Consider the following 15,493-nt stretch of genomic DNA (forward strand, 5'->3'; position numbering starts at 1 on the left):
TTTATAGAAAGGCTTGTTTTCTTTATATTCACGTGAGAGAAAATCAAAAGAATGCTAGAGGCAAATTTCATCTAGCAGAATTGGAAAAGAGAGCATGGGGACAAAGCTGTAATTACTGGTATTTCCTATCTGTTGAAACCTGTGGGTGGAAAGAGAGTCAGTGAATAGGGTATATTCAATGGCATTAAAATTGGTTTCTTTTTCTGGACTTTAGCTCAACACTGCAAATTAGCAGGGGGAAAATAAGCCTCAGAGTGAACAGGCAGAGAAGCCAACTTCATGCTACCCTTTGCTGTTAGGCGGAAAAAAAGGCATTTTTTTCCTTTAAGAATTCAAATTCCTAGCAACCCGAAGTACAGCTGCACACTGACAAGCAGGGAATGTATGGCGTTTCTCACGTGGTGGTTCAATGTTTGTGTGTCCATATACACACCATTAGCCTGTTTTCCTTTAAAACATACTACTTTAATGAAGAGAGAACAAGCATGCTGTTTAATTAGCTATTGCTTTATAAAAAAGACATTCTGACCCAGATTTATCATGGTACAGCTTAGGTCCCTGCAGGGGCATCTGACTTTAGATCATTCTGTATCCAGTCGCTGGAAGGGTTGAGACCCTCCCAGCCATGGTTTGGACCACCAGAGATCAGAACTGACATTTCTAGGCACCCATCTCTTTCTGCTAACCATTGCAGCTACTTAGGATAACTACTCCTAAGTCAGCCTTTCACAGAACTAGGAAGGATGATTTGAGATTTGAACATATTTCTGCTTATGACTGTCATCCCACATGCAAGTTTCTTCTGTAAGCAAGAGCTGTTACTGAATTAGCCTTACTCTTTATTTTGCTACTGAATTAGCTATTACTGAATGGGCATTACTGAATGCCTACAGGAAAAAAAAGGACAAGTAAACCTTGTTTTTCTTACAGTTAAAAAAACGTACCTTGCAGTTTGAGATCACTGCATAGACCTGAATTATTCCAAATAAGTCCTCTGCCATAAAATATTTACTTAGTTCTGAGGGTTTTTTCCCAACAGTTAATAAATTGAAGAGTTTGAGACTGCATTTTCTTTAAAGTTTTAGAAGTATAATTGAAAATTACAGAGATGTAGCTATAATTAGAAGTGGTTAATAATAATAATAATAATAATAATAATAATAATAATAATAATAATGGTGTTGGGGTAAGGTAGGGTTGATTGTTTGCTGTTGTTTGATTTTTTGTAAACAAAAAAAATTCAATTTGAAGCACCAGTCCTTGAGTATCTGTCAGTCCCATTCTCAAACCTACCTGAAATACTGCAACTTGTAGTAGAAAAATCGACTTTGAATAAAATAATGGTTTTTACTATTTTGTTTTCCATGGCTTTAATACAGCCTGCTCTTACATACAAGAATATTGATTTGTTAGATTACTGTTTAAGGTGGATTTTTGTCTTAACTGTTCCAGAGCATGATTTAGTATTTAATTAATATTGCTTCAGTTTGGCTAGATAGGCCACTGGAGCAACACATTTCCTAAATATTTTTGTAAATGGCTTATATTTTCACTTTACTTTCTGGAGTCCTCCAGAAATAATTGTTAAGCCTCAAATGAAAACCAGAAAAAGGTTTGTTCTGCTCTGATTTCTCTCAGTGCTCATGCACAGACACACGTGTTGCTGTGGACTGTACCTTGCTCTTGGTTATCCTTGCTCACTGTCAAAGCCCAGGCCAGCCTGTGACCCCGCATCGAAGGCAGCAGGACATTAAAAGGGTGTGCAGTGCCTCACAGAGCCGCCTGTGCAGCACTGGGGCCAGGCCCTCTGTTCTGAACTCTTCAGGGAAGGGATCGCACCTTTGCACTTGGATTTTTGGGTTTGTTGTTTGAGATTTTTTTAATTGCAATTTAATTCTAACTGCTGTTAGAATTGCAAATAAGATTTTTTTGTCTATTGAACTTTAGCATGTCTTAATGCAGTGTTTTATCTTCCAAATCCTACCTCAGAGACACGTAGGGATTAAAGTATCTAAGGGAACAAGTCAGGTTTGGCACTATTTAAAGCACTATTTAAATACATATTTAATGTCTTTTGTTGAAGATTTAACTATGCTTCATAGTTAATTGTTTTAAACTTGTCACCATGGTACCAACAAAAAATCCCTAGGAATACAAAGCAACTTTTGAAACCTATCCTGACTCTCAGATTACCACTGCTAAGGCACACAGAGTACTTCTGCATCCATTTGGGGAAATTCCCTGTATGTGGTGCTCAGGTGGGCTTTACCTTGGCTCCAGAGGAGATTTGGACAGTATTATTGTGCCACCCACTTGGTTATTTCAGCTTTCATCCCAGTCCCTTGCCCTCGGCACAGGCCCAGCCTATCTTTAACACTAGAGACATAATGGAGAGATGCAGCAGCAGCACAATCTCAGCAAACCCCCAAGTCAAGAAAACTTCCCTCCACTCCCACAAACACCCATTACTGTTTACTGACAAAGATAATTTCTGGCTTTGCCCTCTGTGTGCAGGCAGTTTGCCCCTGGCCATGTGGCACAGCCTTGGATGGATGCTGGATGGTGATGCTGGAGGTGGGGAACAGAGCTGCCCCCAAGTGTGGTGTCTGCCAGCCCCTCTCCCCAGCTGGCACACACGGCCTCACTGCTCTTGGCCCTCAGTGTCTGTCAGCTAGAGAGGCTGAAACAGGACAGCTGCACCCTGGGCTTCTCTTTCCTCTCTCTTTTTGCCTCCCCTTTGGAGAGCTTGTTGCTCTTCACATTTCCTTAAATGCACTTGCCCTGTCTCGATCAGTTTGTCTCCTAAAACTTTTTCAGGATTCCTACGGGAGATGATGTTTCTTGGCAAACAGATGTGTTTGTAAAGAACAAGATACGCCAACTACAATTTCCAAAGGTGTCTCAGGAAGTTCATATTCTCTCTTTTCCAGGGAGCGTTTACTTTCCGTGGGAGCATGATCGACATGCCATTACTGAAGCAGGCACAGAACATTGTTACACTTGCCACAGCCATCAAGAAAAAATGAGCTGGTAAATGAAGCTCTCGCCATGGGGCCCCAGTAGCTGTTTTTAAAAGATGACTATAATACTTGGGGATGGGGGCGAGGGGGGGAAGGTGGAAAATTAAAGACGTCAGGCTTAAATAGGAATTCATTTCCATTTTGCAGATCTGTCATAGTTTGCTTGTCGGAATCGCTAATTACTAAAACTATTCCCAGCTCAAACCACTGCTCACTCCTGCATGGCCCATGTTCTATCCTAGCCTGCAATGAAGTTACATCACCAGATCCGTGACATCACAGTAATTACTACAAATGCGGGATTATGACTTCACGAAGGAGAAAGGCAAAACATAAGCCCTGAGCTCTGTTAAAAGAGCAGATGGAAACTAATTCAATTGTTTCTATTTCTTTCTGTGCTTCTTCCCACTCTGATGCAGAGCTCCCAGCAGAAAGGAAAAAGGCTCGAATAATTACACACCAGTTGAAATAATTGCAATGAAAATCTTTACCCCGTGTGAGCTTTGCTTTCACCCTGCACCGCCCTTCTGTAGATGTGCAACAGCCATTAAAAATAATGCTCCAACAATGCAGGACTCTTGACTTTCTTCTCTTTTTTTTAAGCAGTCGCTATTCAGAGAGTTTCCTCCTGGAAGCGTCCAGCCCGGGAAGGGTTGGACGGCAATAAACTTGTAGTTTTTGGAGACACAATGCAGCAGAACTTGTGCATATGGTCTCGAGTCAGATTTACATCACATTAGGGATACGGCTACAGATCATGTGGGCTGTATGGTTAACGGGCTTAGTAAAGCTGTTTTGAAGAGGTTAACCCAGCTTGTAGTAAGGGTAAATAAACATAACAACCAGGCATTGTCCTCTATTCAGCATGTACTCTTATATGGAGGGCTAAAGGGTATTGAAGCTGCAGAGGATCAACTTGTGGTTGCCAGAGGACTCCAATGAAGTTTGAAACACCAACAATCAGAGATTTTGTTTCTGTTCCTCATTAAATCATGAGCTTTTGTGCTCAGACTATGAACGACTGTTCTTTAAGAAATTAACAGAATGGGAAGTTTTAAACTATGCACCAACCTTTTCATGACCTACACAGCAGCAATGCTGCTGCACTTAGACAAACACCGCGGGGAAGGCTGTTCTGTTTATTTAAAATTGTAAATAGAAAACAGTTGTTTTTTAGTTTCATTTCTCACCGCCTCCGTGGGCATTTCACGTATGGAGCCACAGTGCCTTATTTCTCCCGTTTCCTCGCTTAGTGTGTTTCCTCTCCGTCTCCGAGCAGCGATTTCACTTATTTGGGGGTGTTTTTGTTTTAATTAAGGGGAGAGGAAAAGGGGGGGAGGAAGAACCCCACCATCCGGCCCGCGTGGAAGCAACGAGGAAAGGGAGGGCGGGGGCGGCGGGAGCGCCTCTCCGCGGCTCCCCCGGGAACGGCGGGGACACTGCGGGGACACGGCCGGGCCGGCCCGGGCAGCGGGAGAGCCGCCCGCCTCCGTCCTTCCCCGGCGGGGCAGAGCCCCCGCAGCCCTCGGCGGAGTTCGGGGATGAGCAGCCAGCCCGGCCCCCGTCTCTCCCCCCCGCCACCCGGGTCCCGTCCGAGGCGCTGCGCCGGGGGATCCCTTACAGCGCGGGGACCTCCGGGCTAATCTGATTAATTAAAGACTACCTGCTTATATTGCAGCTCCCCCTCATCCCCGCGCGTTTCAGGACACCCTCCGTTATTAATTCCAGGCTGAGTGAATTATGGGCAGCACTATTAAAACATTATCAGAACTAATGAGAAACAATTACTTAGGAGATGAGCTGGGACGAGCCGGAGCCGGGCACGCGTGTCTCTCTCCCCGCAGATTGCGTTAATAAATCATCAGGTGCACGGCAAGGCGGCGGCGAGGCCTGGCGCGGGGCACGGAGAATAAGATATATGAAATAAGGCTTGTTTGGGGTTGTTTTTTTTTTTTTTGTTTTTTTGGGGGTTTTTTTGTTGGTTGGGGTTTTTTTTTTCCTTTTTTTTTTGGCATAATTTTTGCATTAATCTCAATAGGACGCGTGTCGCGTAGATGGTTTTATTCTTAATACCGCGCAGGAAGAGGGAGCGGGGGGAGGGAGGAGCAGGATGAGGACGATTTCAAAAGCTGATGTCTTCCTTCTTTTCCTGAACTCTCCCTGGCCAGGCGTGCCGAGCCCGCGGGGGTTGCGCGGCCGCGGAGGCAGCGCGGGGAGCGCCCCCGGCCCGCACCCACCTCCCGCCCGCGCCCGGCGCTCCTCTCCCCGCAAAGTGAGGGGACAGACAGCGATACACTCTCCTACGCGCCCCCTCCCTCCCCCGCAGCTCACTGCTTAGGGAACTTCGTGACCCGTACGCGGAGAAATCGAATATGCAAATAAAATCCTGGATATATTCAGCTTTTTCCTTACACTTCCCTGACACCCACCCCTCCAGCGGAAAATCCTGCTTCCTTTTAACAGCCTTAACGATTTTTGCTTTATCAAAAATAAAATCCGATTTATTGGGCTTTTCCGTTTACTTTCCGAAGCTTTCCGTGGTTTTCCGGCTTTATTCTTCTTCTCTTTCTTTCTTTTTCTTTCTCTCTTTTTCTTTCCCGCCTGGTGCTAGGCAAGCAATTGATGAAACAAAACAGATTATAAGATTAGCAGCAGGATTTTGTGCATATTAATGATAGGGAAGGGCACCGAATGGGTTTGTAATTGCAGATCTTGCGCTCGGGATTGGGAACTGTAGCCCTGCTACAGCAAAGACCCCCCTGTGAGGTTTTCACATTGGAACTTAGGGGAAAAGTGAAAAAGTAATTACCAGAGCACAACACTGAAATGTTAAAGCACTTATTCTTTCTTTCAGCGTTCTGTTTTAAAGGGGGAAAACGGGCAAAATGGAAAATAAATTACTTTCAAATAAGTAGGTTAGCACCTGAATGCTGGTGCGCATTTTCCTGGCGCTTTTTTTTTTTTTTTTTTTTTTTTTTTTTTTTTTTTTTTTTTTCCGAATTCTAGCAATTATTTAGCCGGGCATTGCCGACCTTCCAAGCAGCAGAAAAGGGGGAAGGGAGGGCAGGGAGACCTCGGGAGCACCGGGGTACTGCGCCTGTGAGGTTTGAAGCAAATATCGCCAGCAAAGCTGTTCAAAGCTGCGGTTGGAAATTTAGTGGGATTTTTCTGGGGTATGTTCTTTGGTTGGTTGGTTGGTTTGGGGTTTGTTTTGAAATCGGGACTTAAAAGGAAAAACTGATTGTTTTGGTTTTCTCTTCGACACGAACACCAAACGGTATTTTAGCAAGGGATGCATTTCACAACCATAAATCCCTTACAGGAACGGTGTATTCCTTGCGATATCGAGAAGTAACCCGACACTGAATGTTAACTCTTATTAAGGCTTTCTCCTTGTTTCTTGAGCTGCTTCAGCCCCCTCTGAGCTTACTCTTCCTAAACTCCGGAATTCTGCGTTTCAAACCCAGTGCTCCTTTACTGACTTTTCTAATCCTTCCCTCCCGTGATTAACAGCCAGACATGGTTTAGCTTTAATGGACCTACTCGCGCGTATTGTTTTAATTCTGTTTTCAACGGAAAATCAATGTATCTGGTGGAAATTAGGCTTTGAAAACTTTTTTTTTACGAGCCAATAAAACGGAGTATCTGCTCCTCGGGCAGTAATTTCTGATTTTGAATAGGAGGAATGGGGGGGGCGCGGGGGGAAAACAACTTTGACTGCATTTCATCCATCCCATCCCTCCAACCCACTTCTCCCACTTGCACCTCCCTCAGGTTCAGAGCATGGCAAAGCCCCGAGGCAGAGCTGGTTTATAACAACTGTTATAAAGATTAAAAAGTGGATAGAAGGGAATAAAAGCTCGTGCGGGTCCATTATCTTCTACGGATAAAGTCCATTATTTTCTGTTTTTCCCCATTGCTGCGGCTGGGGAGCCGCGCACTCTGCGGAGGGGAGCAGCGCCCGGAGGGGCGGGGGGAGCCCTGCGGGTGGCTCTGGGGTGCTTTGGAGGTGCCCACAGATGGGAGGGGTGTCCTCCCCACCCGGAGCTGAGAACCGGGGTCAGCGGTGCCCGGGGGCAGCAGGAAACTCCCGGAGCGCTCCGCACCGCCGCGGGAGCGGCGGGCTGCAGCCCCGAGACCCAGCGTGGGACGGATGGGTGAGTGGGTGGATGGATGGATGGACGGACGGACGGACGGAGGGCAGACCCTGGCCCCGCAGGGATCGGGACAGTCCCATGACTTCCTGGGCTGCTGCCAGTAGCCCTGGACACGAAGGAGAAAGGGAAGGAGGGAAAGGAAAGGGGAAGGAAGGCAGAAGGAGGAAGAAGTGATTTAATCACATTCGTTACTCTGTCACACGAACGGTCTCCTCCAGCCACCCTCAGACACACAGTATCCCTTAAGGGGGACCAGGATGCCCACGGAAAGGCCACCTGCAGAGTGGTAAACACACACACACACACGCACACACACACACACACACGCACACACACACACACACACACACTGGCACCAGCAGTGCCTGCAAGGGACAGCACAGAAATTAGTGCTCTCCATTTCCAACACACCTTGCCTCCCCATCACCGTCCCCACTTGGTCTTGTCCTGGTGGTGCTCCTCAAACCTCCCTTTGGCTCCCAGCACCGGGTGTCCCTCAGTGAGAACAGAATGGGGGCTTTCCTCCTCCCACGAGGGCGCAGGGAATGGGATGCACAGTGGAAATGTCCTGCGTGTGCCCACACTGCAAGCAGGGGAGAGATCAGATAGCTTCACTGTGTTTAGGGTTATTGGTTCCCCAATTGATTCTGAAGCTCCCAATATGTGATATCAAAGCCAGTACCGTAAGGTGATGCTCAGAATGATTTCTTCAGAAGTGCAAGAGCCCTGTTTCTAAAGCTGTTGAAGGTGCCCACTGCCTGCTGGCATCATTTGAAACTGATCATCCTGATGAGAATGAGGAGTGATAAATGCCTATGCTACCTTCTTGGGCCTCTGTAATTTAAAATGTGACTCCATGTAGCTTTGGATCTTATGTTTAAAATTTTATTCCTACTTCTTCTAGTGCTGCTAATGTTATTAAAACTGTGCTATCAAGCACAAACAACAGTTAAGAATTTTCTGAACTGAAACTTTCTGAAGGTAAAAGACTTGTCTCTGTGTGACACATGCCTGCAATAACCTAGAATTTATGGCAAATGTTCATGCTGCTGGGAAGACCTAGTCTAGGCTTCCAGATATCTGACTTCCTTCCTGGCCTGCTTTTGCAGTAGTCCTTAATATATTAAGTAGTGTCTGTGCTTGTCTGTCACTCTATGGGATGCCACTGGAGGTTCTTCATGTGAACTCTCCATGTCCTGCTCTGTGTGAAGATGCAGCTCAGATCCAGTCAGTAGAGCATGTATCTCTGCAAATCTGACCATCACTGACAGCCCTGCCTCCAGATTTGTCACCGAGAAGCCTCTGCTCATACAATACAGAATTAAATACTTGCAAAATGAGAGGGAAACCAGTGGCAGTGGACGTGAAAGGGCTGTCTGGTTACATCAGTGATATTACTGAGTGAGAGCACAGGCCAGGGGAATAAATCACTTCCACCCTCTTAAATCATCAGCATTTGGGTCAGCAGTGAACAGTTTGTGTTTTACTGTCAACTAGTGGAAGAAACTTCCAGTAGTTGACAGTAAAACACAGTTTACAGTTTACAGTCTGTGGTACTTGGTGGGAGTGCAAGGAAGAGCTGTGGTCTCTGCCCACGGGATGCCCCAAAAGGAGCTCACTCTGCAGAGGCTGCCCATCCCTGCCTGCCCTGTGTGACTTCTGGGGCCCTTGTGAAAGCTACCTGCTCATTTGAAAGCATTCAGGCACTTTCAATTCCACATCATGACTCAGCTCAGAGACCACTTTAAAATATGCAGTTGGGAGAGACATCTGTTGCTTTTTCTAAAATGAGTTTTGAAAAAAACAGTTCCTCCTGAAAGAAAAGGCCAGTCCTGTGCTAATGGCAAACCCTCTATTGATCCAGTTATAAGGTTTGCAAAGAGTTGCAAAATCTAGAGGCAAGCTGGGTTAACTTACTTCACCATATGGACTAGTTGGTGTCTAACCTTTTGTTGAATATTAAGAATATGCCATAATTTACAGAAGAAGGCACACAGTATATTCAGTAATAAAAGGTAAATATGTCTCTACATTGTGGCTATATTAGGCAATTCTTTCTTTAATGTTTAACATGCATTTTTTAAAGTGGGTATGTGTGGGCGATGTGTACAGAACACATTTACTGACAATGCCTAAGGAAAAAAATGTGTCTTTGTCCCTAGGTTTTCCTAAAGCATGCATGTTCCTGAGTATAGGCAGAGAAAATTGGAAGGCTGTCCCATCTCACATGGAGGGAAGATGTAAAGAACCTGCTTGGTTCCTGGCCTTGCTCCCCCATCACTGACATCAGTTTGTGTCAAGTTTACCAAAAAACCCTGCTGCTGTAACACTCCATTTGAGAGGCAGGGGGGAAAGGATAATAAACTTTTTTTAAATTGTTTCCCTGGCTATAAATTAGCATGCATTTGGCTATTTTTTTTTCCATGAACAAAAGCACAATTGACGGCAAGGCTTAGGCAAAAATAGGAAGGGAGTTCTGAGCCTCAAGGCTCCCCTGCATGTTGAACCTGAGCAGGGGGAGGTCTTGTCCATGCCCAGAAGTTGAAGGGCACCGAGAACTACAACAAAACAATAGGGATTTTTATGTTTCACTGACTGTTTTTGCAGCTGCATCTTCCCCCCTCCTCCTCTCCCCCCCATTATTTCATGTGAGAACCAAGTATGAAAATAGAAGCCATGGCTTTCCCTCCAGATACAGTCAACATGCACAAAAGGAGGGCAGACATCAGCAGAGAGCTGAAGTTAGTTATAAGTCAGTGTTATGGGCAAAAGAAGACTTTTTTTACTTCTACACCATATTTTGTGTCTGTTACCACAGAAATAAACACAGGGCTGAAGCCCAAGTGCATTGTGAGTTCAACGTGCTCCTCTTTGCATCACTGAGGTTCCTGATGGCATTTGAAGAGAAGCTGGCAGAACACACTGAGTTCTGCTTTTACAGGTGCCCTTCCATGCTTGCCTCCCATTCAGTCCTAGAATATCTGACAAACCATCTTTTCCCGTGGCAAGAGCTCAGCTGAGGTGATTTTTGTCTGGAGTTGTCCGGGGAAGCCCTTACCTACTCCTCCCCTGGTGCATCCAGTTAGCAGCCTGAACAAAGAGCCAACTCCAAGCAAAAGTAGAAGGGCATGTAAAACAACTTGCAAAGCAGATGTTAACAGAGATGTGGCCAAAGAGGTGGGGAATTACTGGTAGAGAGTGGCTGAGAAATGGCTGAGGAATGGGGGTGGAGAGGACAGATGCATGCCTATTCCCTCATACCCTGCAGTGGAGTCATCCCTTGCTCTCGGCATCCATGAGCATCCTCACTATTTGTAAAACAAGAAAGAATCTAATTGAAGACCAGTTGCACAATGAGATGAGTTGCTAAAGAAAAGGGATGAAATTTCTCTAGAGAAGGCAGGTAAGGTAAGCATTTGCCATTCTGCCTGAGGAATTTTCTAGGAATTTTTTATACTATAGCAAATTTTTGATGCTATAAAATGTACAGGGATGGAACAAAAACAAGAGGATTAAGAAGAATCTTAAAAAATGAACAAGGGAAAAATAGGAAATTTACTTTCTAACCCCTATATTTTTTCAAGCTGTTCTTGCATCTTAGTTTGCTGCCTAGATAGCTACACTAATGAACAGCTTCGCCCTTTGAAATCTTTCTTTCTTTCTTTCTTTCTTTCTTTCTTTCTTTCTTTCTTTCTTTCTTTCTTTCTTTCTTTCTTTCTTTCTTTCTTTCTTTCTTTCTTTCTTTCTTTCTTTCTTTCTTTCTTTCTTTCTTTCTTTCTTTCTTTCTTTCTTTCTTTCTTTCTTTCTTTCTTTCTTTCTTTCCTTCTTTCCTTCTTTCCTTCTTTCCTTCTTTCCTTCTTTCCTTCTTTCCTTCTTTCCTTCTTTCCTTCTTTCCTTCTTTCTTTCCTTCTTTCTTTCTCTTTCTTTCTTTCTTTCTTTCTTTCTCTTTCTTTCTCTTTCTTTCCTTCTTTCTTTCTCTCTCTCTCTTTCTCTCTTTCTCTCTTTCTCTCTTTCTTTCTAACCAAACATTACTATTTAAAGAGATAAAGAATTTTGGCATGGGCACTCCCTGGTTTATTCTTTGTTCCTCTTAGCTCAGTGCACCTGTGCCTCAGGGCAAAGTGGTGGTGGGCTGCAAAACCTGGATTATGGTCTTCTGAAGTGGCAGATAACCAGCCTCACCCACCACGCCTTCACTTGCAGAGATGATTTGTCTCCTGAGGTACCTTCCCATTTCATTTATAAGGAGTCACATGTGAAGCCCCCTCTCCCATTAATGTGTCAAGCCTCCCCCCACCCAGAAATCTGAGGAGATGCTGAAGGTGTGACCAGGCAGTTGTGACTTCCAGGGTGGGTTTTCTGTCAGGTGCTGACTTTATTTCATGTGTCAGTGACACAGCAGTGACTCCAGAGCACGGATTCTTTCGAGTTAAAGCACACTCCTACTGCTGGTCAGGTTCTGATGATGTTTATGTTCTTTAAAAAGTGAGGTTTTTCAGTTTGCATCTTATTTTAAAACAAATTTACTCCAGAGGCAAATCATTCTTATTGTATTATAGAATGGAATATTTGCAAAAGTGATTAGAACGCTCATATTTGAATCAATTTCAGACTAATGTCCTATTATCCAAAGTTGCCAGTTATTTATTTGGCATTATTTTGGGTGATTTTAAAATTGGTGTGTCCTTCACTGTTACCTTTGGAATTATATGAAGCATATTGTTTACAGAGCTGTGAAATGCTTTAAAAGCAGCAATTGTCCAAATTGAAATTTATTTCATCCGAAACAATGTCCTGGACATCCAAGTGGTAATAAACATTTTTCAACTGCACACAAACTGTGAATTGTATTTGAAATTAAATCACCACATTAAAATCTGCATTGCTGAACCTGCCTCTGGCAGCCACTGTTCTTCCAAAAAGTGCCATCCTCCCTGGCACTGGTGGGCCCGGAGTTCTAACACAGATGTTGCTGAATGGTTGCTTATCATTCTTGCCATACTGGGACTTTATAGCCACATATGCCCAAAAGGTACAAAGGCTGCAAGGTGTGTGAGGATTACAGGAAGGGGCCACCTCACATTTAGTAACTGTAGATGTTTTTGTCCTAACACACAAGGGTGGGAACCGCTTTACAAACCCCTATTAAAGCAGCATATTGCTGATGTCACAAATTATGTCATTTTTCAGCAAGCTGTTAGGTAGCAGCAGGATACTTAGAGGTCCCAATCTGAGTGCACAGCTTGAAGCCTCATCATCCATTGAAGTCAAGGAAATACTCCAGTCCCCTGGCCTTCTGTTTACAAATAATATATCAAGAATCAGGATGCCCACAAATGAACTTTCAGGCACTGAGCTAAAGGAAATATGTTTGTGAGTGTATATTTCTAGACATATATACATACATACTATATAGTATATTTGTGTATGTGTGTATTTGTGTATGTGCATGTGTGCATTTGTGAGTAATGCAACTGAAGTCTGCAATCCGACATTAGATTTTCTTTAAACCGTCACTTTTCTTTATTCCTTAATTTACAGACTGGATTCTTCATGACCAAATTTGCACACAGAATCCCCACCGAAGTCAGAGATAGCCACATCACAAAGGGGTATACTAAGTACTCCCATTTTTTCTCCTTTTTAAAACAGTGAGAGTATAAAAGACTTCTGATTTAACAAAACAAACATTAGAAGTGACTTATCTATAATGGAGCTGTGCAAAATAAAATAACAGAAATGTATATACACTTACTCATTAGTACAGCAGAACAGCTTCTTGGAGGCTCTCCCCATCTCCTGGATAAACCATATTTACTCAAATACCTGCTTTCCCTCCCACCAGAGTGGAATACATCATTGTGTTTTTCCAATGATTTACACGGGCTTGGGAGACAGCAGCCTACATCAGAAGACGTAAAATGCATAGTATGTGGCCTGAGGTTGTGAAACAGACTAAGAGAAGGAATTAAATTCAAAGCTAGCTGTGCCCAACTCATCAGTGGGTGCTTTAACCCTCCTCCCCACGTATTAGTGGGAGCCAAAGATGCAGTGTCGAGGCACAGCTTTGAATTGCCTGATTTCTGCCAGCGTTTTAACATCGCTCCACTGGCAGAATGAGGGTCCTGGCAGGGAGATGGATTAGGTGGCCAAACACGGCATTTTAATCCCCACACCCTCTCCCTACACCTATTCCAGTATTTTGCTACTTATTTACTGACGTAGCTGGCGGTAACTTCGTCTACTGGAAATATTACAGGGTTGGATTAGCTGCTCCTCTGCAGCGTATCCCTGATTTAATTAGCACTGCAGCTATCCCCCACTATCTGCACCATAACTACTGTTGCTTACAGAAACATGATTACAGGATTAGAGTTATTGGGCCCCCGCCCAGACGAATGCAGTGACACAGCATAGCACTGGCACCTCTGAAAGCTACACTGACCTCAGGCATCCCTACATCAAAGGCCACAGCCACAATCTGAGCTTCATTAGCTTTCAAGGCTGAAGTTACGGGAGCACTACTTCCTCAGCCACTAATGGGAAACATTCTCCTCCATTTGCTGTTGAGGTGTTAAAAGTTCCTCTTAACATCAGTTACTGAGCTACAGCTTCACCGGTACCCCAGTAAAATAAAAATGAGTTGTGGAGTGGGAGCTGAGTTCAAATTGAAAAGCTATGCTGGACATCCCTAACTCAAGCAAAGGGCAGTCACCGGCGCAGGGATGCTTCGTGAGGAAGGACTACAGGGGGAGGTGAGCCCCAAATCCCAGACTGGGAGCCATAGGGAAATTCCCACAGCTCCTGAAGGGTTTCATATGGTTGTAACCCACTGTTTAATGATGGAGGTATGTGAAGGATGCTCTGGTTTTCATTTGTAGGATGTGATGTGGGTGATTAGCTGCAGCTCACAGCTTCATCAGGTCCATATCCACCATGAGAAATCTGTGATCTCTGGTGATAACTCGTCCAGTCCCCCTAGGTTGATCTGAGCATGCAAAGAGCAAACCTGGGAGGTAGCATTAAATTCCAGAGAAAAAAGCTACTCAGAGAGAGAACCACAAGGTCATAAAGCATTAAGCTGGACCAAACTGATTTTTTTTCTCCTAGCATACATTACCTATGTGGAAATTTCTCTGAAATTTCAGTATACATCAGTTCCTCTTTACACAGCTGGAACATTAGTGTTTCCTTTGTCTTGTCTATTTAGATGATGCATTCTGGCACACAGGTCACCTCTTACTGTGTTTGCACAGCTCTAGCAAAGTAGTTTGGGGCTTGCAGTCTTTGCCCTAATTGAAGAAACCAGATAAGTGCCCAGATGATGTGAAAGAAACCCCAAGGTTTCATGACTCTCTATCCAGAAGGGAATGAAATATTTGTTCCATGAAAATATTTGAGGATGATAAGACGTAGTCCACCACAGTGGGCACAGAAAAGCAAGAACTGGCTTTCTGTGAGAATTAAGAGGCTGAAATATATAATTTGCATTAAAAGACCTTAATAAGAATATTTTTTTTAAATATTAAAAAAAAAAAGAAAAATAGGAAAGTAGAATAGAGCTAGAGGATTTACACTGAAGGGCTTGCTTTTCTTTCTTCAGACCAGCTAGCTTTTTCTGGTGCTTTTCCTATGGGATTAAAATTTCTACTTTTTGAGCTGGTGCTGAATAAAGTGGCTTGCCCATGAGCCTCCCAGCTGGGCCAGCTGGATAAGGTGGGCTGGTCAGGTGCTGCCAGGGATAAGGCTATGGAATTACAGGCTGGCCTCTGGAGCTAAGCTGCTCCCTCTCCTCAGGAGGTAGGAGACTTCCCCAGGTCTGAGGAGCTCCTTGTGGCTGGAAGATTTCGTGGAAGATATCAGCAGGCTCACATGCCACCTTCAGAGTTTTCTGCAGCTTGTATGTTTGATAAAGCTCAGAAGCTTTCTTCAGCTGGCAAATTTAACTTAATCTCTTGGGTTTGCTCTGCCCTAAGCATTCTGTTCATGTTATCACAGCTCATTTCAGTTTCCCAAGCTTAGGGCTGGGTTAGGAACTGAGGCATGTTTAGAAACTAGAGTAAGAAGAATTCCGCTGATTTTCAGCTAAGCACATTTTCACCACAGAGATTTACAAAAAGTCATTTATTTCCTAGGAAGTTGTCACTGGATTTCTTCTTAAATTAAATCACTGTCATTCAAAGGAATAGGAAATTCCTTGTTATGTGTACATTTTTCCTGAATTACTGATTCTTTCCAGGCTTTCCCTCTGCAGGGCAGTGACCCCCAAACACTGCAACAGCTCTCTGACCAGTGACGGCTTAAGTACTGCAGCAG

The 15,493-nt window shown here is 44.2% G+C and overlaps 1 protein-coding gene across 10 annotated transcripts in view; it reads left to right on the forward strand.

The window, feature by feature from the left end:
- The window catches only part of CLYBL (citramalyl-CoA lyase), a 190,095-nt gene that overhangs the window by 162,238 nt on the left and 12,364 nt on the right, over nt 1–15,493 (forward strand). For 3 of the 10 annotated variants that reach the window (XR_010079688.1, XM_063392358.1, XM_063392360.1), the window contains 2 exons: nt 2,931–3,030; nt 3,168–5,049. Coding sequence is in view for 7 of the 10 variants with exons in the window: in XM_063392358.1 (XP_063248428.1) it covers nt 2,931–3,030; nt 3,168 (101 nt within the window). In the remaining 3 variants the exon portion in view is untranslated. Of the gene's footprint in view, nt 1–2,930; nt 5,050–15,493 lie in introns of those variants that run through there. The other 7 variants (XR_010079689.1, XM_063392359.1, XM_063392361.1 and 4 more) reach the window with 3 other exon arrangements.

The sequence above is a fragment of the Prinia subflava genome, chromosome 3 (assembly GCF_021018805.1).
Source record: "Prinia subflava isolate CZ2003 ecotype Zambia chromosome 3, Cam_Psub_1.2, whole genome shotgun sequence".
In the NCBI taxonomy this organism is placed as follows: Eukaryota; Metazoa; Chordata; class Aves; order Passeriformes; family Cisticolidae; genus Prinia; species Prinia subflava.